General features: G+C 54.6%; 1 protein-coding gene across 1 annotated transcript; it reads left to right on the top strand.

Annotated features, from left to right (window-relative positions):
* The first annotated feature begins 4,338 nt into the window (after window positions 1-4,338).
* On the top strand, window positions 4,339-21,236 carry LOC131406939 (annexin A8). Its single transcript, XM_058542838.1, has 12 exons — window positions 4,339-4,458; window positions 9,621-9,711; window positions 10,855-10,949; window positions 12,334-12,447; window positions 13,234-13,324; window positions 14,101-14,180; window positions 14,674-14,733; window positions 15,340-15,433; window positions 15,674-15,769; window positions 17,469-17,527; window positions 18,560-18,682; window positions 21,099-21,236. The coding sequence occupies exons 1-12, from the start codon at window positions 4,438-4,440 to the stop codon at window positions 21,156-21,158; spliced, it is 984 nt and encodes a 327-aa protein (XP_058398821.1). The 5' UTR covers window positions 4,339-4,437; the 3' UTR covers window positions 21,159-21,236.
* The last annotated feature ends 1,317 nt before the right edge of the window (window positions 21,237-22,553 follow it).

The following is a 22,553-nucleotide window of genomic DNA, read 5'->3' as shown; positions in this document are numbered from 1 at the left end:
AGGTTTGGGTTTCAGTTTTTGCTTTCCTTCCTAAGGTCAAAGTCTCCAGTGGTGCCCTGGCTCCCGTTCCCCACTCCCTTCTTGTGGACCTGGTGTCACTGTTGTGTTCCTCTCTCTCCTATGTCTTCAAACTCTCCTTCTCTACCCCTCCGAGATCATTTAAACACATCCAATCTCCTCCTCCCTTAAAAATGCCTTCCTTGGCCCACATCCCTTCCAGATACAGGCCACTCTCTCCCCTACCTCCCAAGGTGCCTTCATACTGAGCCCACTGCTCCCATGGCACCCCACTGCTGTCCAGTACCCTCCCTGCCACACCCCTGGCATTGCCCTCCCCGGAGTGACCACCTGTCAATAAATCCGATCAGCTGACTGGAGCCCTTCACCTGTGGTCTGCTCGGCAGCTGTGGTAGCAGAATCACCGCCGTCTCCTGAAACCGTCTCTCCTCCTTGCCATTCCCAGCACAATGTGTTCACCCTGTTCTGTGGGTGTATCTTCACTCTCCATCTTGATCCCCTTCTCATCTCCCTGTGCAGTTATCATCCATGTCTGTGGCTTAATTACCACCCGTATGATGATGCCCCCAATGCCCCGCTCCACACCAGTTCTCCCCCTCAGTCCCGGAAGCTTCTCTGTAACTGCCTATCTGACAGCTCCACTTAGATGTTGTCTTAGGTCTGTTTGGCCAGAAGCAGAGCCTGAGACCAGGATATGTGTCCGGTGGTTTCCTCAAGAAGTGCAGCCAGGAGGCCAGGGAGGGAGTGAGGGAAGGAGGACAGGAGAGGGAGGCTCCCGCACCTCAGCATGACCCAGGGAGCCCTCGAGTGAGGCCCCCAGGTCTGTTTCCCCCGAGGTGGGAGAGCTAGGCCTTTCCGTGTCAGCGCCCTGCAGTCTTTGAGTCGGGCAGTCTGTCGATAGAGACTCCGGGCACTGCCTGGGCTCCCGTACCTCAACAGCAGTCCTCTGAAGAATCGTCACAGGGCCAGCCATTAGAAACAAAGTGCAGAAACTGCAGATGGAGGGCATGGGAATTGGGCAGCATGCTGACAGCGTCCCCACAGCTGTCAGACAGCATGTCTGGAAGTGGCCTCATCTTGCCCTGTCTCTGGAGAACATGCCCCCATATATGCTGTTGCTAAGCAGAAACTGGAAGTGACCCCAAATCCCTCTCTGTCCCTCACACCCACATCCTGTCATCCAGTCCCCCATCTCCACCTTTCCCCTGTCAGCAAGCTGCTACCCTCAGCCCACAGCAACCCCTTCCACCCTCCTCCTCACTCTCCCATCTGGCTCCACACAGCTTTGGGCTTCCAGAAATCTGGGCCCGATCCCGCCATTCTCCTTCGTGCCTGTCAATTCTGCCTCACTGTGCTTAGCCTCAACTCGGAAACGCTTTTGGTGCCTGCAGCCTCCCCTGGATTCCCAGCCTCACCTATTGCTTTCCCTGGTGACTCTGCAGCTATTCTCAACCTGAGCAGGCTACACCCTGCTGTATCAGAAGGATCACATCCTTCTGCCCTGATCGGTAGTAAGCTGGGCGCCTACGGTGTCTGCATGCACACACACCCTGTCTGTCCATAAACACCACACCATGGGCATCATTGACCTCCGTTTTGCTTTTCTGCCACCCCCACCCCTAGCCCCATCCCTGGGCTAACTGTGATGATTCATCAGGGCCCAGTGAAATGTCCCTCCCTCAGAGCAGCCTCCCAACTCCCGAGGCCCAGACTAGGTTCCATCCGCTGCTGTACGCTCCAAACAGCATCCTCTACCTTTCTCTCCGCCGCTCACCTGCAGCTTGCCGGACTTTGTGGACAGTCTGTGCTCCCCCTGGGCCAGGGCTGTAGGCCCAGCATCTTCCACACTCAGCTGAGTATTGGGAACATGGCAATGTCTATCACTCTTTGTGCCACGAGGGAAATGTGTGGCTGGGGATCCTGGGATCCCACGGGAAGATTGTAACATTCCTCACAAGAACTCTGGCTTGGGCTGGCTATGTCCTGAGCACCCCCAGGCATGTGCCAGCTTCCACCAGCCTCGTTGTTGCATGTGGTTCTCACAGTGACTGCCTGAGCAGTAGGAAGGGCAGGCTACAATGATTTCACTCATGAAGACCCCCACAGAGTGCTCAGACAGCTACCCCAGGGTGCAGCTAGCTGGACCCAGTTCTGTCTGAAACCCAGGCCCGGGCTTACTCAGCAAGGCTTGGAGAGCACCATGGCTTCGGGCGTCCTCTTCCTGCCTGAAGTGGTAGTCCAGGGGAAGAAGAGAATTCTGGATGGGGTGAATGCCATGGCCAGGGCTGGCGAGCTGCCCACGCCCACCCAGGAGTGAGGAAAGGCCATTCAGGAGGCGCAATAGGCTCAAGGGCAGGATGTAGACACAAGTGGGGGGGGGGTGACAGGTTCCAGAGTGGATGTGGGGTCCAATGGACAATCCCAGGATGGGGCTGGTGAGCCAAGGAGCCCCCGTAGGCGCAGCCGGGGCCTCGGGGCTCTTGTCTCTGAGGTAGGAGGTGCCCTGGTGATCCCACAGGTCAGCCAAGGTTCAGAACCCTGATGTGGAGGGGGAAGAACAGAAGGCCCAGGAAGGAGTCCTGGGGACAGTTAGATGGTAGAAAAGAGACGGAAAAGAATGCAGGGTGCTGGGTATCCCGGAAGCGGAGCAAGGACTGAGCTTGGAAAAGAAGGGACGTCCTGGCTGCAGGAGCTGGGCAGAATGGAGCCTGAGAAGAGAGCACGAGCCCTGAGGGGGAGCAGGCCATGGAGGGACTGGTCCTCTCCTGTGACCTCACTGGGTCACTGTGCCCTGTAGACCCCAGAGGGCAGGATTGTGTCTGGCAGTCTCTCTGTGCCAAGCTCTGCAGCCTGCCTCGGACTCAGGGTCCAGCATCTCTCTCTGGGCTCTGCCCGGGGCCCACCACACCATGGTGATCTATCTAGGGTCATCCTCATTAACAGACTTTGGCCAGACCCCCCTGAAGGGTACCTGCTCCCCAGATACTCACACTCGTAGCCTGGCACGGGCACGCCTCAACTTGCACACAGGTGGACGCAGCGAGCGGCTGAGGTCCTGAGAAAGCCTCGCCAGCAAGGGCACCTGGGTTCTGGCCCAAAGGGCTCCCAAGGAGGGTGGGAAGTCCAGGTACCCAAAGGCCCAGAGCAGCCCTTTCTCAGTCCACGTGACCAGAGGTGGGCAGTAACCTTCCTCTTTTGGTGGCATCTCACAGCCCTGTGTGACCTCCAGTTCTCATGCAGCTCTGGGCAGTGGTTGCTTCCAGGGCACGGCTGCCTCCCCTCCCTCTGCATGCTGTCCCAGCTCCGTCCCCACCCACGCCAGCCCACACTTCCAGAAGGAACAGACTGAGGACACTGGGGAGCAAAGAGCTCTGGACCCAGGGTTAGGAAACTGGAGGGTTTTGCATCAGGAGACAAATCTTATCTGTTACACTGAAAGGCTTCACTGGGTGTGAAAGAATCACATCACCATGGGGCTGTTTTTCTTTCGGGGCTCCAGGAGCCGTCGGGGTTCTGGAAGCCCCGTGGGAGCCTCCCTCAGGATGGAGGGGTGCCTGGGAGTCCCTGAGGCACGGTGTTTACACTGCAGGGCAGTGGCAGGGAGAGCGGTGCTGCAGAACACTCTAGGCAGGGACCTCAGGGAGGGCAAAATCCAGAGAGGAAAAAATTAACCTATTCCTGGGAGATTGCTCTTTCCTTTGGCAGCCAGCGGCCCTGCAGGGCCCAGCGCAGAGCAGGAGCTGGCAAGTCAGAGAGGCCTGGGGGTTGCGACTCTGCTTCTCACGGGAAGTGTGATCTGGACAAATGATCCATCACTGAGCCTCCGTTTCTTACCAGAGTACGCGGAACTCACACCAGCTTCTTAGGGTTGTGGCAAAGGTTAAAGGAGACAGAGGCACGGAGGGATTCAAGAGACCCAGAGACACTCCTAGAAGCAGAGGCTGCTGTTACTTTCCCGTCCTTTGCCGATCTCCCCATTGCATTGTTAACAGTGTGGGTGCTGTGCATAAATGAAAGGGATGTGTAGTATCACTCCTTTTTCATACAGACCAAGTCTTGCGAAGACTGTTCAAAACTACAGCCGTGTTTACTAAGTGGGAATCAGAATTTCCAGTCTGGTAACAGCTACAGTCCAAACATGTGGCGGTGAGCGGCATAATTCCCCAGAGCAGGCCTAGGCAGTGCTTGGGCGGGGCCTGGGAGCCACAGGAGGGACCCACGGCCAGGCAGTGCCCAGGAGGAGGGGCGGGGGCAGGGGTGGCGCTGCCTGGGGCCTGGGCCCTGCTTCCGCCACCACACCCAACCCAACGGCCTGCTTTCCTGCATGCAGCGGGACAGGCGTGAGGAGTCTCAGACAGGAGGGAGGGCTGACGGTGTGTCTTCATCTCCCTGAGGACAGGCGGCCTTGAGGTGAACAAGATGGCCTGGTGGAAAGCCTGGGTAAGTGCAGAGCAAGCAGAGGCGGAGGCAGAGGGTTCCTGCACGGTGTTGGGAGAGGGAGAGGGAGAGGGAGGGGGAAAGAGAGAGAGATCAGTTCAGTCAACACTCGCCGCTGCCTTGCCACCAGGGAGGAAGACAAGAAGAAACTGCCCCAGCCCTGGAGGCGCTCATGGCCTGCAGGGAAGGGAGCAGGTTGGATAAAGAAAACCTTGAAATGCACAGGGGGGCGCGGGGTGGGGCAGTGGACCTGAGGGGCTGGAGGAGCCCAGAGAAAGAGCCCCTGTGCGGAGGAGTCAGATTGCTCAAAGCTAGAGGGAATCATGATTGAGCCATATGTGCGTGTATGAGGTGTGTGTGTGCTTGTGTGGTGTACGCACATGCGTGTGTTTGGGAAGAATCACGCAGATAATTCCTTGCAGAGGGAACAGTATGTGCAAAGGCCCAGAAGGGTGGGAAGATTGGCTTTGGAGAGAAGTAAGCTCATCATGGCTTGAGGGCCCTGGGTGGGAAGGCAGAGGGTGGGGGGAGATGTACCTGGAGAAGCAGGCAGGCCCAGGTTCTAAAGAGCCTTGCATGGCGGGCTAAGGAGCTCAGGCTTTACCTGAAGAGCCATGGGGAGCCATTGAAGGGGCTCGAGCTGGAGAGCAACAAATGAGGTATAGGTTGATGTTGGAGGACTCATCAATGCCCACTCCTCGGGACATGGGAGGAATGGCAGGCCTCCAGGGATCAAAGGTGTTTATTCGTCAGGATGAGGAGGGAGGAGAGAGAACAAGAGGACCCGACCTGCAAGGGCCTTGCGAAGCTGAAACTCACGCTGTATAGAGTGACTGAGGGCTGAGGTGGGGAGGGTAGCACAGCCTGTCCCCAAGTCTCCCACGTCCCAGCTGAATTAACAGATTCTCAGGAGTGTTTCATCTGGGTTTGAGTCCGAGGCCATTTCCTGTTATGGACTTGAAAACACAAAAGGGGGATGACAACGATGAGCGAATGTCATCTCCTGGGCAGACACGATGCTGTGTGCTCTGCACATCTTCCCTCGTTTCGTCCCCAGGCAGCCCTGGGGCGTCAGGGCTGCTCTTTCCATTTCACAGATGAGGAATCGGAGGCGCAGAGACACCAAGTGACTTGCTTGGTCCCACAGCTAGCAGACAGAGGTCTGGTGTGAACTTGAGTCTCCCTCCGTCCCCGCCCCCAGCCTCTCTGTGAGCCTTAGTGGATGACCCAGACAATCTTGCCTCAGGAAATCTCTTTGTCACAAATGTCACAACCCAGGGGCCCTCAGATCCAGACATGCTGGGCCTGAACAGGTGGGACAGAGAGGAAGCGGGGGGCAAGGTGGGGCAGCCCTCTGTCCCCGAGTGAAATAGCCAGGACAGTCAAGGGGCCACGGGGGCCTCCAGTTTCGTCCTGGCTGGTGGGAACAAGCCTTAGAGGAGGCGGACGTGGCGGGAAGAACCCAGGGATGGGCACTTTCCAAAGTCAGCTGCTGCCCACGGCGGCCTGATTCTGGGCCTTGCTCCCAGTGCGGCAGGGGCAAAGGCCCATCCTTGGGCCCCACCCAGCCAGGCAGACAGAAACCTCTTTGTAGGGACCTGGTCAACTTGGCAGGATAACAATGACATTCACTGGGCATCTACCGTGGGCCAGACATTCCTCTAAGCACCTCACATTGAATATTTCACTTGAGACTCTCAACACCTCTATAATGTAGATGCCAATATCCTTATACACAGACGAGGAAACTGAGGCACCAGGAGGCTAAGCAGCTGCTCAAGGTTGCCACACTAGTAAGTGTTAGAGTCTAGTTAGAATCTGAGCAGCTTCACTCCAGAGCCCAAACTCTGTGGGCCTCATGTGCCCACAACCTTGGGAGAGTGGCTTGGGGGAGCAAGATCGCACGTAGACCCCACCTGCAACTGGCTGAGCTGCTGGTGAGGACCAAATGTCCTCTGGGCACTACCTGGACCAGGACGAGGACTGGAGGGGGATGAAAGATCAGCTGGGGGGCTCATCTGCAGGGTAGAGTGTCTGGGCCTCTCTTGTAGAGACAAAGCCTGTCTCCCAAGTTCTTGGGCAGCCCCATGATGGGGGACAGCAAAGGCGTCGCCACTCCCCTGTGACTATCACAGAATGCATTGTAGGTGTAGAGTCACAGGCTGGGCTGAGTCACCTTTTCAGTGAAAATGTTCCTGTCTGGACTAGTCTGCTCTGGGCAAGACCCAGTGGGAACCTAGGCAGACCCTTCCTCCAACAGCTGGAAGGTCTCAGATAAAAAGATCTGAGCTCCACCACTCCAGGTTGATACACAGGGGCCTGATCCCCAGAAAATTGTCCTTTTTTCCCCCCCTAAAACCGTGGAGTGGGAAGTGAGGCTGAGGCTTCTCAATGCAGCAAAATCATAACCCCCCACGTAGCTGCTTACAAATACTGCCACCCAAGCCAACCTCGGACCTGCTGAATGGGCCCCTCCATCCAGTCAGCGCTGCACGGCCCTCTGAGTGCCAGCGTGAGGGCAGGAGAAAGCCCCTCCTGGGTGGCTCCCAGAGCTCAGCAGCGAGAGCTGAGATGCCCCCACGCTCCCAGATGACCTGCATTCCTGTGGGCGAGGCTTCCTTCAGTGAAGAGTTCCAGGAAAACTCAGTCTGGAAAAGGTTGAGTCACCAATAGAGTAGGAGAGGTGAAAAAGAGCTCAGCTTCTGAGTCAGGCTGTGGGTTAAGTCCTGACACCAACAGTTAATAGTTGTGTAACCTTGATAAGCACCCTTGCTGGTAAAATGGGACATTCATATTTAACCTGGTGCAAATGTCGGGGAGGTCAAGGAAATGAGCACTGCATTTAAAGCATCTAACACACAGGGCCCAGCACATAGGAGGTGCTCAAATCACTAACGGTCGTAACAGCAGCTCATGACTCCACAAACAAGGGATACAGTGTATGCAAGCACACAGTTGGGCAACATCTGGACTGCACAGGCTCTTGGGATGGAATTTCCACAAGGAATTATTTCTAACAATTTCTGCTGTGAAACATGATGCTAAGAAATGAGATAGGATAATCTGTCATCAGACATTTGAAATTCAAGCAAAGGATATGGAAGGACTTCTTACCTCTTACTGAAAAGAAATATCCCTATAGACATACTATGGATGGGAATCTGCTCTGTATTTTCAGGATCTAACCCAGGGCTTGCATGGAAGGATGGGTAGATGGAAGGAAGGAAGGATGGGAGGGAGGGAGGGAGGGAGGGAGGAGGGAGGGAGGGAGGGAGGGAGGAGGGAGGGAGGAAGGATGGATGGAAGGATGGATGGAGAATGGTTGAATAGATGAATGAATGGGTGAGTTGGTGGGTGGGTAGGGGAAAGAGTAGATGAGTGGATGAGGGGTGGATAGAAGGAGGGAACAGGTGAGTGGGAGACCAAATTCAATGGGACTAAACTCCCTTCCATTTGAAGGATCTCTGAGTCTCTCTCAAATTCAATGCCGATCTCAAATCTCCCTCCGCTCCTCTACAGTTCCTCTCCCAAAAACACATACTTAAGAGAGATCATTCGTTTATATCTCAGAAACTCTGCAGGCACAAGTCTAAGTGCCCTGAGACAAGCCCTGGATTAGAGATTTGGAAATCAAGGGCCCAGGGATTTTTGTTATCTGGTTGATATCACAATTTCCGAAGCATCATGCAGTTTTTCTAAACCTAACCCTCTGTTCCCTATGAGCTTGTGGACGCGCAAATGCCCTAAGCTGTCAGGACGCTCAGGTGGGTGCCCTGGCTCTCTGCTTCCTGTAAGTGGGCAGCCCATGCCTGGCTTCCAGTCTTGTCTGCACGCTTTCGTGTTCAGCTCATTGCCCTGTAGCTGTGGGTGGGGTTGTCCTTCCTGCTGCCTGTCGACGGTACTGAAGGGAGCTGGGGGTGGCTGGGCCTGCTGCCTGCCCTCAGATGGCACTGGCTGTGAAGGGCCCAGCCTGATCCAGAGCCCATGCCCCAGGGCAGAGTCTTCTCCCCGCAGGCTGTGGCTCTGGCTGGCATGAACCTGTTAACCAAGAGGCTGTTCTGCGGAGGAGACCTGGCAATCCCACAGAGCCCAGAGGGGAACCGGCAACCCCCCCACAGGCAAGCTGGGCACACCACAGTCTCTCAGGGTGCCCCCACCTTCCTCATTCAAGTAGGTCCCCTACTCAGGTCTGCCCAATCCCAAGATAGCCACCTCCACAGGACGCAGTACCATTCATGTTCTCTGGTAGCCCCTGCACTCTGCAGTGCCCCACCACTTCTCCTCCCAAGCTCCCATCAACCCAGGGAAACCTCCCCAGCCTCAGGAATCTCATCACAAATGATCCAAAAACCAGCCCGGCAAGAATGAGGGAGGGAAACCTGCAGGTCCAGGCAGGACCCTTTTGATGACAACCAGGTGGCTGGGAAGACGCATATGGTAATCGTTGTGCCCTGTCACCTCAATAAAACCATTGCTGGACTCTGAAAGATGCCCCCCAGTCCCAGGACTTTCTCCTGGTTCTCCCTCCTCCCAAAGCCAAAGGCAAGAGTCTGGGCTCTGCAGCCTCTTCTTGCTGCCCCCACAGCAAGTGTGGCGGCTCCGGGAATGGCCACAGTGGCCACCTGCAAGGGCTTTGCTGGCACTGTATGAGCCTGCAGCCCCCGACTCCCCAAGGCTGGAACTGGCACTGAGAGCTGGGATTCCGTCTCTCAGGGAGGCCGGGTGGTGCTGACCAGTCGGCCCTGCCTGCCTCCTCCTCAGGAGGCCCCTCCTTCCAGCCTGAGGGCCAAGCTGACAGGATGAGCCTCCCCTTGGCCAAGGCAACTAAGAGGCACCTGGGGCCTCTGCAGCCCTGAGGTGAGGAGGCCACATGGCAACTTGGTGCAAAGTGGACAAAGGCACCCGTCCTCAGCACACATCTGCCGCAAACTACCACGTCCAGAAGCTGCAGCCGTGGACCAGGAAGGACCCCTCAGGCCACCCTTCACCTGAGGTGGACAGGCAGGAAGAGCCAAGCCAGGCAGGGCCAGGAGGAACTGGAGGCGCAGCCCCAGCCTACAGGGGCCGAGCTGGTGCTCACCTGTGGGGTGGGCTGCGAGGTGGGCCGGGAGCCTGCACTGCCCTCCCTGCCTTCCCACTTTGAGCAGGCCGGGGTTCTCTTGCAGATTGAACAGGAGGGTGTTGCGGTAAAGGGCAGCCCCCACTTCAACCCAGACCCTGACGCGGAGACCCTCTACAAAGCCATGAAGGGGCTCGGTGAGTGGGCGTCCACGGCCTTGACCCCGAGCGCTGTGACTCTCTGGGGCTCTGCGCACTCTGCTCAAGTCCCCTCTGCTCACAGCAGTGGAGAGGGGATGCCAGGGGCCAGCCTGGGAGTTCGGGGCGTCTCTCCATAATCCTCTGAGACTGACTCCCAGCCGTGGTCTACACACTCCCGACTGGAGACGGGGGAGGGCAGTTGTGCCTCCCTGAGCTCTGGGGGTGGAGAGGGGGCAGCCATCTGTGTGTGTTCCTGTGTGTCCTTGTGCACGCCACTTCACCCCGCTGGGGCTGAGCCTTCTCACTCTCACTGGTAAATGTCCCCAAGAACTCTGGACCTTGCGTCACTGGGATTGTGGGTGGGAGGATGTTGGGAGTTTTGTGGGGCTGAACTGGGCCCAGGGGGCATCGCACAGGTTCTGCAGCTTTTCACCTGCTCCGCTTCAGCTGGCCACAGGGCGGGCTCCATCCTGTCTCCAGTATCCTCGTGCCTGTGAGCAGGAAAGGGCCAGCCTGAAGCCCTCCCTCAGCCCAGACAGCCCTCGTGCTGTCCCCAGGCAGGATTTACCCCCTAGCTGGCTCTGACTGGAGAAGTGGGGCATTAACAAGAACTGCCATTCCTAGACGAGCCTAGAAAGCGTGTTCATGTCCTCTATTTCCTGTGAAATCTTGACTATTATCTCCACTTCCCAAAGGAGAAAACGGAGGCTCGGGGAGGTGCGGCAGCTGGCCCATCCAGTGCTGGGCTGGGACTCAGATCCAGTCTCCTGGACCCTCAGTCCTGACCTTGCCTCACTGCCACCAGCACAAGGGCAGTCAAGGCAGGAGGTCTCACTTTCTGAGCTCAAAAGACCCCAGGTGATATCCAGAGCAGACCAGATGACCAGAGGGTCCTCAGATTCTATCACTGTGAGGCTGGGCCTGGGCCACACCCCAGCATTGTGTGGTTGGGAGGTGGGAAATGGACAGACAGATTTTCTATCTAGGCATCTTGTCTACACCATGAAAATCACCAGGTTTGGGAGCTATCCAGGTGATGTATCCCCACTGCTTGGCCACCAAGCAGCTGCCTTCCCTCCCCCCAAGCCTTCATCAGCCCCCCTGGGGGCAGTGGGGTGCTCACGCTGTGCACCACTGCAGGGACCAACGAGCAGGCCATCATCGATGTGCTCACGAGGAGAAGCAACGCGCAGCGGCAACAGATAGCCAAGTCCTTCAAGGCTCAGTTCGGCCAGGTAAGGGGGACTGGGGGCGGGGCAGGTGCGCTGGGGGCAGGGACTGCTGCTGCCAGAGACAGCTTGGAAGGCAGTTCCATTCTGGACGAGGCCCTTTTCTAGAGGCCAGCCGACTGGAAACACGGGCACAGGGGACATCCTTAGACTAAAAAAGGATTCATTGTTTATCTGAAATTCAAATTTAACTAGCCAGCCCATGTTTTATCTGGAAAACTTACTTATGGCTCCCCACGCTCCTGGCTTGGTGTCCTACCTCCTGCATCTGCCTCACCTTCCTTTCCCACTGTCTCTCCCACTGTGCTCCTTCACATTTGCTCTGTGGCCCCATCCGCCCATCCCTGAGCTCTCTTTCCCTGCTGTGATGCTTTGCTCATAGCTTGGCCTGTTCCCTGAGCCTGGAAGGCCCTTCTCTTTGCCACGTGCCAGAGACACAGGCCAGCTCCACTCTGTCCTGTGGCTTGGGACTCTCTCCTCCTGTTGGAGCTGCTGTGCCTGTGCCTCCTCCCCGCTGCCGCACGGGAACTCAAAGGGCAGGGGGCACGCAGCCTGGACCCTTTGTCTCTCCTCCCACCCTCCACCACCTCCAGGACAGAGCCGGGCACTGGGGTGCTAGGTAACACAGGAATGAACACACACGTGGCCTTGGCTGCTGGAAGCCTCTGTCAGCCCATATCGTTAGTTCAGAGAGTTAACGCAGCAAGATGAGTGATGAAGCCCAAACATTCCATCGGAGAAATCAATGTGCTTTTTTTCTTAAGTAGTTTCTCTCTCTTAATCTTCACACCTGTGCATTATTCTCTGAGTGCAACATTAGAGGAAACAGATGTTCTGAGAGGTTGAGTAAGTCGCCGAAGATCCCAGAGCCTGTGAACAACGAGGTTGGGATTTAAATCCAGGTCTGACAAGGCCCTTGGCCCTTTGCTGCGTGGTACTGATAGATCAGCTGGGTGTGTGGCTTCTTGTAGAGACAAGTGCCCTTAGAAGGATACAGACGTGGGATAGATTCCTTAATTGGTTCACACATTTATTTAGTGCTTGTGGGCCTAGTGACGGAGATTTGATGGTGACTAATGACGAACTTGTATTTCGGGCTTATGATGTGCCCAGCACTGTGCTGAGAGCTGAGTTGAGCCGCACACGTCCCTCCACCAATCCCCTAAGCAATGGTATAAAGCAGGAGTACCATTATCTCCATCTCACAGGCAAGGGTAGTAATGCTTAAAGAAGCTAAGTTGCTGGATCAAGAAATCCCCAGCCAGCACCAGCACGGGGCAGAGCCCACGTGGGAATCCAGCCAGAGCCCCTGGGCCCGACCGCCATCCTGCTGCCTGCACACAGGTGGGCACAGTGTACAGATCATCATCCTTCCTTGTTCCCACATTAGGATCTCACCGAGACCTTGAAGTCGGAGCTGAGTGGCAAGTTTGAGAGGCTCATCATAGCCCTCATGTATCCACCGTACAGATACGAAGCCAAGGAGCTATACGACGCCATGAAGGTAACTAAGCAGGTGGGATGGAAAAGGAGCCCAAATGCCAACAAGGACTGGGTGAGGAGCAGTGCCTGGACTCCTTCAGGAGAGCCGGCCCTGGGAGCTCCGAGCTCCCCTTGAGCCACCCTTGGGATGGCACCTGGACCTTGGCTGAACCCAGCGAGCTTGCAGGCTGCTGCTCAGACTGCCACCAAATGCAGCACTAACTGGCTTCTGCCGTCACGTGGCCGTGATGAAGCCAAAATGAATACCTCTCAGGACATCACTCCCCGGGCATGCAGGCATTAGACACTAACCTCTGCAGGCTTGTGCCCGTTCCCTCAATTTCCTGTCACTTTCCACCACCCCTTCTGCACTTGCAGATGACTAGGAGGGAGTCAGGACCCAGCAACAATAACCTTCCCCACTGAAAGGACGCTTACTGTGGACGTGCATCCACTTTACATCCGCTATCTCTAATCCACCTTCAGGGTGAGGGGCTTATTATCCCCGCATACTGATGAGCACCCTTAGGCTCACGGAGGTGGAGTGACCTGTTCTGGATGACCCACCTATGGAGGGAGAGCTGAGACAGCATTCCCATCACATCACTGGCCCACGGTGTCCACCACTGGAGATGAACACTTGCTATTCCCCGCAGCAACATCCTCCAGGAGAGGCCCCATCGGAGTAGGGCAGAGCTGTGACTGCTCTTCCTGAGGCTCCTCCTTTTGCGTCTTGACAAAAAAGGGTGTGGACAGAGCAGGAGCGCACAGGCAGAGCTCTCCAACCGGCAGAGGTCTTTATCCACAGGGCTTAGGAACAAAAGAGGGCGTCGTCATTGAAATCCTGGCTTCTCGGACCAAGAACCAGCTGCGGGAGATAATGAAGGCCTATGAGGAGGGTGAGAGGCCTGCAGAGAGGGAGGGTGCAGGGCCTGAGTTAAAGGCTTGGGAATGGCCACAAGCTTTGGCAGCCTCGTAGGGGACAAGAGATAAGAGTACTGGGCCATGTTGGAAAGGGACTTTTCTGGGCTTTTCCACACATGGGTTCTAAACACCTCCTGTGTGCCAAGTCCTGTGCCTGTTGTGAGATTGGACATGACTCAGGCTCAATCTCTAAGCCCCCTAAGACCACGGGCTGCTGGGGAGAGGGGCATGCACCCACTAAACCGTCTGCCCTTGAGGGCATGGCAGCACTGTAGGCCACAGGCTGTGTCAGCAGTGGGTGGGGCTGGCTCCTTCCTGGCCTGGGGGGTGTGGACCACAGGCCAGCTATCGTGGAGTCTATGGGATGCAAGACAAGCAGAGGCCAGCCCATCCTCCACGTGGTCTGTTTGGGGGCGGGGGGGGTCTGCCGGAAGGTCCTGGCTTTGTCGAACCACAAGATAAAATGGAGCTCGGTTGGCAGCCCCTGGCTGGGCTCTCTGGCCTGGCCCATTTTTCTGCTTCAAGTTGGGTTGGCAGTCTTTGTCGCTTCCTAGTTCTGAACGACCACCAGGCAATGGAGCGTTTGCCACTCAGACACCTGAGCAGTGTGTCTACTCCCTGTGCCAAGGACTGATCCTTCCTGGAAGGCTTTAATCCGGAGAAGTGTGGGAAGCGGGGCTGGGAGGAGAAAATCAGGCCCTGGGTAGGCCCTGGGAGGGGGGAAGTCAATCTTGGCCTCTTTCCCCTGCAGACTATGGGTCCAGCCTGGAGGAAGACATCCAAGCAGACACCAGCGGCTACCTGGAGAGGATCCTGGTGTGCCTTCTGCAGGTATCACAGCACAGGCTCCTGGGAGCCCCCCGTCTGGGCGATCCTGACAGCTGGGCCCCAGGGCGCAGCTCTCCGGCAGAGCTGCTGGGGTGGGGCATGGTACAGCCTCCGTGGCCTGGGCTCCCTGGGGACGTCTCAGTGTGGTTGGAGGGCTCTCACTGCAGCCCCTCACACCTCTCCTGACACAGATGCGTGAGGCACCCTGGGAAGGGGAGGAAAGGGCCCGTCACTGAACAGGTCCCTCACGCCAGGCCCCATGCCAGGCACCTGGCTTACCGTAGCTCACTGAATCCCCCAGCTCCCTGCGAGGCGGCCCTTACTGCTCCCATTTGACAGATGAGAGGATCGAGGCTTGGGGAGGATAACTGGCTTGCTGAAGGCCCCGTGGCCACAAAGCTGCAGACCCTGCCTGCCCTCCTGCCTGGCTCTCCCCTCTGCCCCAGTTGCTCTGGTCGGCCAGCCTGCCTTACAGATCCACCTCCTCTGTTCCTAGGGCAGCAGGGATGATGTGAGCGGCTTTGTGGACCCAGGACTGGCCCTCCAAGATGCACAGGTGAGGCTACATAAGCTTCCACGCTGCTGGCCACCTGGTCCCGCCCTCTGCCAGCTAGACTCCACGGGCTAATGCCCAGAAGCCTCACCCAGCCCCTCTGCTCATGGGGGTCTTCTTTGACGCCAGGCTGGGACCCAGCTCAACTCTCTACAGGCCTTTACCCTCTGGTGTTTGAGGAAGAAAGTGAGGCGTTGGGGAGACTCAGAAAAAGGATGGGGAGTGACTTTGGTGGGGTCCACTGAAGCCCTGTCCTGGCAGGAACAGCCCACAAACCTGGGGTCGCTGGGCCTCTGAGGACCAGATGCATGTATTCAGCTCTCTATAGGTCTGGCAGCCAGCAGAGGGCCTGGAGATGCCCAGAGGCAGAGCCAAGCCCCACTGGGGAGGCAGGGGAGCACCTGGGGCAGCTTCCAGCCAGGCATTGAGAAGACATTTTAACCACTCAGGGGTAGCAAGCTCCCCATCAAAGAGACAATCAAGCAGAGGAGCACGCCCGCCTGGTGTGGCGGGCAGGGCCTGACCCTTAGGCTGCAGCTCTGGGACGCTGGGCTTCTGTCCACCTCCTTGCTCTCCTTCACTGGCTCGTTGTGGGTGTCCCAATGCTAGGATCTGTATGCAGCAGGCGAGAAGATTCGCGGGACTGATGAGATGAAATTCATCACCATCCTGTGCACGCGCAGCGCCACACACCTGATGAGAGGTACCAGGAAGGGACAGAGGCCATGTCGGGGCCACAGGGCCTCTCCCTTCACACTGAACATCCAGTGTGCGGCCTTGTCGAGTCACGGAGGTGGGGAGAGAGCCAGGGAGCCCTGGACCCTTTCCCCAGCAACCAAGTGGAGGTCAGGGGTGGCACGTTGGTGTGCGGTCTCTGATCCGATATGCTAGGGGCATTACGCTGACACCTGTGTGTCCCCTAAGAGAAGCCCACTCTCCACAGTGTTTGAGGAATATGAGAAAATCGCCAACAAGAGCATTGAGGACAGCATCAAGAGTGAGACCCACGGCTCGCTGGAGGAGGCCATGCTCACCGTGGGTAAGAGACACAGCTCCGTGCTCAGACCGGCGTGTGTCCACAGGCCATAGGCTCAGCGATGGGGCAGCGCCCAGGGTGGCAATAGCAAGCGGCTGGATCCCTGTGTCCACCTTCAAGGGACGCTCCCCAGCCCACACTCTCAGCATGTACTCTTCCGCCCAGGACACTGGAGCTACTCAGGTGGACCTTACTGTCTTCAAGGTGCTGTGTCCGGCCAGGGATTGTTCTCTGTGCTGCCCACAGAGTGCCCAATGCTGTATGGGTGTGTCATGTGTGCGTGAGTATGAGAGTGTGTGTGAATGTGTATGTGAGTGTGTGAATGTGTGTGTGCGCACATTTGCAGGGGTATGCCGGACCCTGGCCCTGCGCTCATCCACAGCAGCCACAGAAGGCACATTCTGGTTCTGGTTATGAAGCCATGAAGACAGTCACTTTAGCCTGGAGCCTGCTCCCTGCCTAGGTTTCTGATTTAAGAAATGATGATGTGTAGTTTGAGTCCAAACTGAGTAATTGATGGTCTGATGATGGGGAACATTGAGAACGTTTCCCAAAGAGCACATCTTGGGGTCCAGAGCCGAGGTCACGGTGAGAGGAGTCATCGCAGAGTGGAGATCTGAGGCCCAGGGGCTGAGGGACTTCTGCTCTCCTCCCTCCCACGATGGAGCCAAGGTCAGGGCCCCGGGGCTGGGGCGCTCACCTCCACACCAGGCTGTCCCCATTCCGTGCCCAGCAGCAGGGTAGCTCCACAACGTGTCCCATTGCGTCTCGGGGTAGACTGGGACATCTGCCACTCCCCAGCAGGCTTTGACAGCTGTGATAAAATCCAGTCTATGTCAGGGCATCTAAGCAGGCCCCTGCTCCAATCTCAGCTCCTAAAGTCAGCCCCTGCATCCGGTCTGAACAAGCTCCCGAATAAAATAAAAAGGCAGCGAAAAGTGAAGGTGAGCGGTGCCCTCCTGTGCTGGGCACTTCCTATTTCATTTCTCCTGGAAGACCCAGATCCCTCACTTCACAGATGAGGACAGCACAAGGCAGGGAGGTCAGGTAATGAAGTCACGCACTGCCGGCAAGGTGAGGTTTGAATACCCTTCTGCCTCACTCAGAGCCTGCGCTCTTTCCTCTGCCCTGGGTTAAAGTGCCAGCCTCCCTCACCCAGATGCCGAGTCTCTGAAGCAGCACCCATTAAAGCGAGCGTGTAGCCAGATGCCCTATGTGCCCAAGTGCACCAGAGCAGAGCCCCTCCCCTCTTGTGGGAATTCAAACTGCAGGGGCCTTGCCGAAAAATGACATGTGAAGTGGGCACTCAGAGGCCGGCAGTCAGCATACTGGGGCTCCTCTGTGGAGCTGAGTGGCTGGATTCTTGGCAGAGATGTCTCTGCAGTGTAAGAGTCCAGAAGCCGCCCTGGGCAGAGCTGTGCTCTGACGGGCCAGCCCTGCAGGCCCCCGTGCATTTAATGCCTCACCCTTTGCCTGCCTATTCTGTGCCTTTGGACCCGTGCCCAGTGCCCCAGGCTTCCTTCCCTGTCCCACCCCACCTGACACAAAGCCTCTCATTTTGAAACTAGGCAGGACACAAATAAATAGACCAAGACTTGCATAATGCTAACCCTTAAGACCCAAGGCAAGACATAAACAAATAAACATGTACACAATGTCACCTACAGCCTCCAGTTGTTAACAGAGCTTTCCTGTTTTCCAGTGAAATGCACCCGGAACCTCCACAGCTACTTTGCGGAGCGACTTTACTACGCCATGAAGGTAACCGTTCTGTCTTCTGTGCCCCTTACTGTCAACCCTTCTTTGGCACAAAGCAAAAGAGCTCAGAGCCACCAATTTGAGCAGGTGTGTTCACAGGGGTTCATTGCCCTGAAGTTTCACAATGATCCTGTGAGACCTGTGTCATAACTGCCATCCTAGAGATGGTGAAACGAAGGCTTGTGGCCAAGGTCCCACAGCTGGTAACTGGCAGAGCCTTGATTTGAGCCAAAGCCAGTCCAAGAGTCCTTTTTATCCCACCACGCGGCCTCCTTGAGAGAGCACAGGTCAGGATTGCCAGGAAGCCAAGGCACCCTTTGAACGGACCAGTTCCGAGGGAGATTGCCACATGCAGCAGCTCAACTTTCCTGCATGGGTGCCAATCTGGGTCCTTTGTCCAAAAGGCTGCACTAGCCACTCAAACAGATGTCCACACCACTTGTGTCAGGTGGAGTTTCTGGTATCTGGAACCAAACTGGAATATAGACAGTCAAATTAATTCCCTGAGACAAAAGTCAGCGCCCACATTCTCTGATTTATGGTTGCTGATACCACCTGAAGTAAGAAGCTCAAGCTCTCTGGCCAGGGAATGAGAGAGGGCATGGGATTTCCTTGGCCACGTGGCTCCATCTGACATGAGACTAGTCAAGGATGAAAGTGAGCAGGAAGGTCCTGATTGGGAATTGACCAGTTAAGCTGAATTACATGACGTTGCTGCCCTAGGAAGAAGTCTTATTTCTGGAGCAGTGAGTGTTTTGTGTCTAGAGACTTATGTGGCAAACCACGCACTGCAATTGGGGCATCTGGTTTCTAGTAGGGGAAGAGAAGTGGGCATTTAGTGAGAAGAGATTAAGGGAATGTAAACCCTAAGCCACTAAAGCGTCCCTCTTAGTGCTTCACTCACTGAAGCAGAGGCTCATTCCTGCATCTCCATCCCTCTAAAAGTCCCCTGGACCCAAAGCACGGACTTGTCCATCATCCCAGAGATGGACCGGAAAGGAGAGACGTGATTGTTGACTGCTGTATCTTATCCAGGGAGCAGGGACGCGTGATGGAACCCTGATAAGAAACATTGTTTCGAGGAGCGAGATTGACTTAAATTTTATCATGTGTCAGTTCGAGAAGATGTATGGCAAGACCCTCAGCAGCATGATCATGGTAAGCCATGAGTTTCCAATTCCAACACCAGTTTGAAACAGAGACATTACTGGGAGACCTGGATGTTGTGACCAATGTCATAAGTCACATGTGTCCATCCCTTCTCAGTGGTTGTCACACTCTTGCATTCATTGCCATGTGGTATGTACAGGGATCAGCAAGGAGGTCATGTGGCTAAGGCCTGGAGGGGAGTAGGGGAGGCCCCTGTACCTCGTGCCCAGAGAGTTGGCTTTGCATTTGGGTTACGGTTGCCCCTTTGAAAATGACACACCAAATCCTTGCAGAAGGAACCATAGCTGAAGAGTCAATAGTTTAGTAGGAATTGAAGCATAGCATTCAAATCCAGATTTAAGTAGTCCTGGCAGTAAAATTTTAGGGAGATAAATAAGATGGGCTCCAGTGGGTGGCCTAACCAGATTCCAGTTAGTGAAAGTTCTGGAGTTGAGAAAATGCAGAGTGATTATCACACTGCTATAACTTCGAGAGAAAAAGCTATTCTAGCCATTAATGCAAATTGAGGCCGTGACAAATTCGTTAACAGAAGCCAAACCAGGAGAAATATATCCCTAAGTCTTCACTGGCTATTAAGTAAGTCTTTGGTTATTCTAAAAAGGTCTATTGTTAACTACACTTTCCAAGAAACATATAGCTTACAATACATTAAAAAGACATTTCTGCTTTAAGATGTCTCAGAATGGGACAGTGGGCGGGTGGGGGTGATGGGGTGGAATTATTCTTTGTTCATTTTAGGCTTTCCAGCCAGTCTTGTCAAGAGTCAGGAGTGCTATTTGCAAACCAGCCCAGGCTACTGCTGTGTCATCCACAGAGATGGCTTTCCCAGCCCACATGTCATGAATTCCTTCAACCATACATTGTTCTGTGGCATTGGGAGGATTTCTATTCCTTCTCACCATTCCAGCTAGATAGAGCTACAGTCAGACTTCAGAAGAACAAAAACACTCTTGAGTGAAAATCATCGCTTTGACCCGTCTAAAATGTGGACCTCATGATGGAAGGAGACTTAGCAGGCTAGTTAGTGCATAATCAATAATAGAGCCCTGTATCATGACATACACGAAGCCCACCCTCTTAGATTGCCTAAAGTTGTCACTTAAGAAAATTTAGTTGGAATTGTGAATAAGCTAGCCAAATATTTTCTTTTTAGTATAGACCACTCTCTGTACATGTCATAGAAGCAAAAACGATTTCCAACAGTGATACCAGCATTAAATTAACAGAAAAATTTATAAAAACCCCACATATAATGTTATACCCATTTGAAAAGATAGACAAAAGGAATAGTTTTATTAAAAAAAAGCTATATTACAGAAGTTGTTTTGTAAGTAGTAAAAAAAAAAAAAACAAATTTAAAATGTGGTTAAAAATTTCAGGCCCAAATGATTTCACAAGCAAACTTGACTAAACAGTTAAAGAATAGATAATTCCCGTGAGACATAAACTGCTATAGAACATAGAAGAGTGGAACTAGCCCCCAGCCCTACCACTTACTAGGTGGCCTTGGATGAATCCGATACCCTCTCTTGGTCCCATTTTTCTCAACCACATATAAAGGGGGTTGAATATGCCCTCCCCTGTTCCCCTGGCTCTGTGTGCAGATCCTTGGCTAGCTAGTCCTATCAGGACCTGCCTAGTAGCCAAGGGGGCCTGGTAGACCACAGAAATGGGGTTCAGCCATTGGACCTGTGGGGTCTATCCTGTTGGGAGACGAACGCTGCTTGACCCTTACGTGACCAGCTACTGTGCAGCAAGCTCACGTTTCTACCGCTGGTTATTCCTCACCACATCTCAGCAAGGTTCATATCATCAATGTCATTTAATAGACGAAATGATGAGTCTCAGAGTGATGAAGGGACTTGCCTCAGCCATGGAGTCAGTGAGTGATGGAGCAGTGATCCAGGTTCTGTGTGGGCCCAAAGCCCAGGCTCCTTCCACCCAACCCCCTGCCTCCAGGTGTGGCAGTGGGTACCCTGCTGTCAACCTCGGTTCCCTGATCTGCAATAGCAGTGTTGAGTAGATTATGGATCATGTTGTATAGATGAATGGTCAGGCACACCCGGGTCCTGGATGAAACATGAGGAAGAGCCCTGGAGCAACTGATGGGGTAAGGGAACCGCCTAAATGCCTTCCTTACTCAAGAGCAGAACTGTCTCTGTGATTCATTGTCAGAGAATCAAAAGGAGATATAAAAAAATAGCCTGAAATGGAAAACGAGGAAAGATGGGTGACATAGTATGGGCCCTGCAGTATAGGAACCACATAGAGATGTGCCAGGCCTCCCCACAGGGAGCAGGACTCCTAGTAATAATAAGAACATTGCTCTTGACGGAGGCAATTCCCAGCCAGGTCAACGTCACAAACACCCCTCTTCTAACTCTCATGTCCCTCCTGTCCTCAGGAAGACACCAGTGGAGACTACAAGAATGCCCTGCTGAACCTAGTGGGCAGCAACCCTTGAAGCCTCAGAGGACGAGAACAAAGGCCAAGAAGACACAGCCACCAAGCCCTGCTTGCTCAACCTTGGCCATGGATGGGGGTGGGGGGTGGGGCACAGCAAACCTTTCAGTCTTCTCTCTCCCAGCTTCCAGTGCTTTCCAGCCAGTTTTTCTGACCCAGGGGGGAGGGAGCAGCCTCCCTTCACCTTCTTCCCAGGTCAGTTCCAGGATTGAGCACATTGCCAACCTCAGCACACACCTGGCCCAACAAATATCTCAGCAGGAACGGGTCTGCAGGGGCTCATGGTCGGTTCTTCCTCCCTTACACTCGTGCTTCCCAACCTTGACTGGTCAGAGTCTCCTGGGCACAAGTTACACAGATACCCAGCCCCACCCCTATCCATGAATCTGGATCTGCAGAGAAGGGACCAGGAAATATGGAATTTTACTAAGCATCTCAGCTGATAAGCTTGTCTTTCAAGAACCAGAGAGAAGGCTGTGAGAGCCTATTTAGAGCACACACTCCTGGTCAGCTGACAAAGGAACACACACATCCAGGCCAACTAGGATATCACTAACATTCATTCACTAGCCTCATCTAAAAATGTTAGGCTATAGGTAGAAGAAAAATTCTCTCACCGCCCTACTAACCAAGAAAGCTGCAGATCAGTGCCCTGACCCAAGGGCACTGTGTTCTAAGACGCTCAGACTTCTCCAGTCATTTCCTTCCATGACACAAGCATGGAGCATCTCTTATCCCAACCGAATGGCGACAGGAACTGGTTACTCAGAGAAGCTGAGATGTCTGTGCTGTGCGTTTCAGAATAATAAAGACTTGTACATTCCCATCTAAGTGTCTTTGGATTTTCAGCAGTGACCAAAGTAGGACCAATTTAATTTCTCAGTGGATATAGAAGAAATGTGATTAAAAAACACTTTGGGAATCAAAACTGAGCCCCCAGGTGGGAATTTCCCTGTAGGAACACTCTGAACTGTGCCTGCTGTCACCCTGGAGATGATTTATGTAAATGAAGATACTTTCCATTCACCTCCTGATTTATAGCCTAAATCCTGATATCTCAGAGTTGGAGGGGGCTTTAAAAGCCATGTGCTCCTATTCCATCTTGCAGCCTGCCTCCTCGTGGCATCCACACAGGGGGATCCAGCTGGCCTTGGCTGCCTCCACGATGGGAACTCACAGCCCCCTTGGACAGCCCAGTCTTTTTCCAACAGGTGTGATCAGTAGAGTTATTCCTGAACTGAGCCAGACTCTGTCCCATGGAGCCTATTGCTCTCGACTCTACTATCTAGGGCCACAATGTTTATCCCATCCCAATAACAACGTTTCTGATATCTGAAGACAGCTCACATATTCCGCCAAGACTTCTCTCAAAGCTAAATGTCCCATTCCCTTCAAC

Source organism: Diceros bicornis, chromosome 6 (genome assembly GCF_020826845.1).
Source record: "Diceros bicornis minor isolate mBicDic1 chromosome 6, mDicBic1.mat.cur, whole genome shotgun sequence".
In the NCBI taxonomy this organism is placed as follows: Eukaryota; Metazoa; Chordata; class Mammalia; order Perissodactyla; family Rhinocerotidae; genus Diceros; species Diceros bicornis.
Note: the sequence above shows the minus strand (reverse complement) of the source record. Positions and strands in the feature narration are given on the sequence as shown.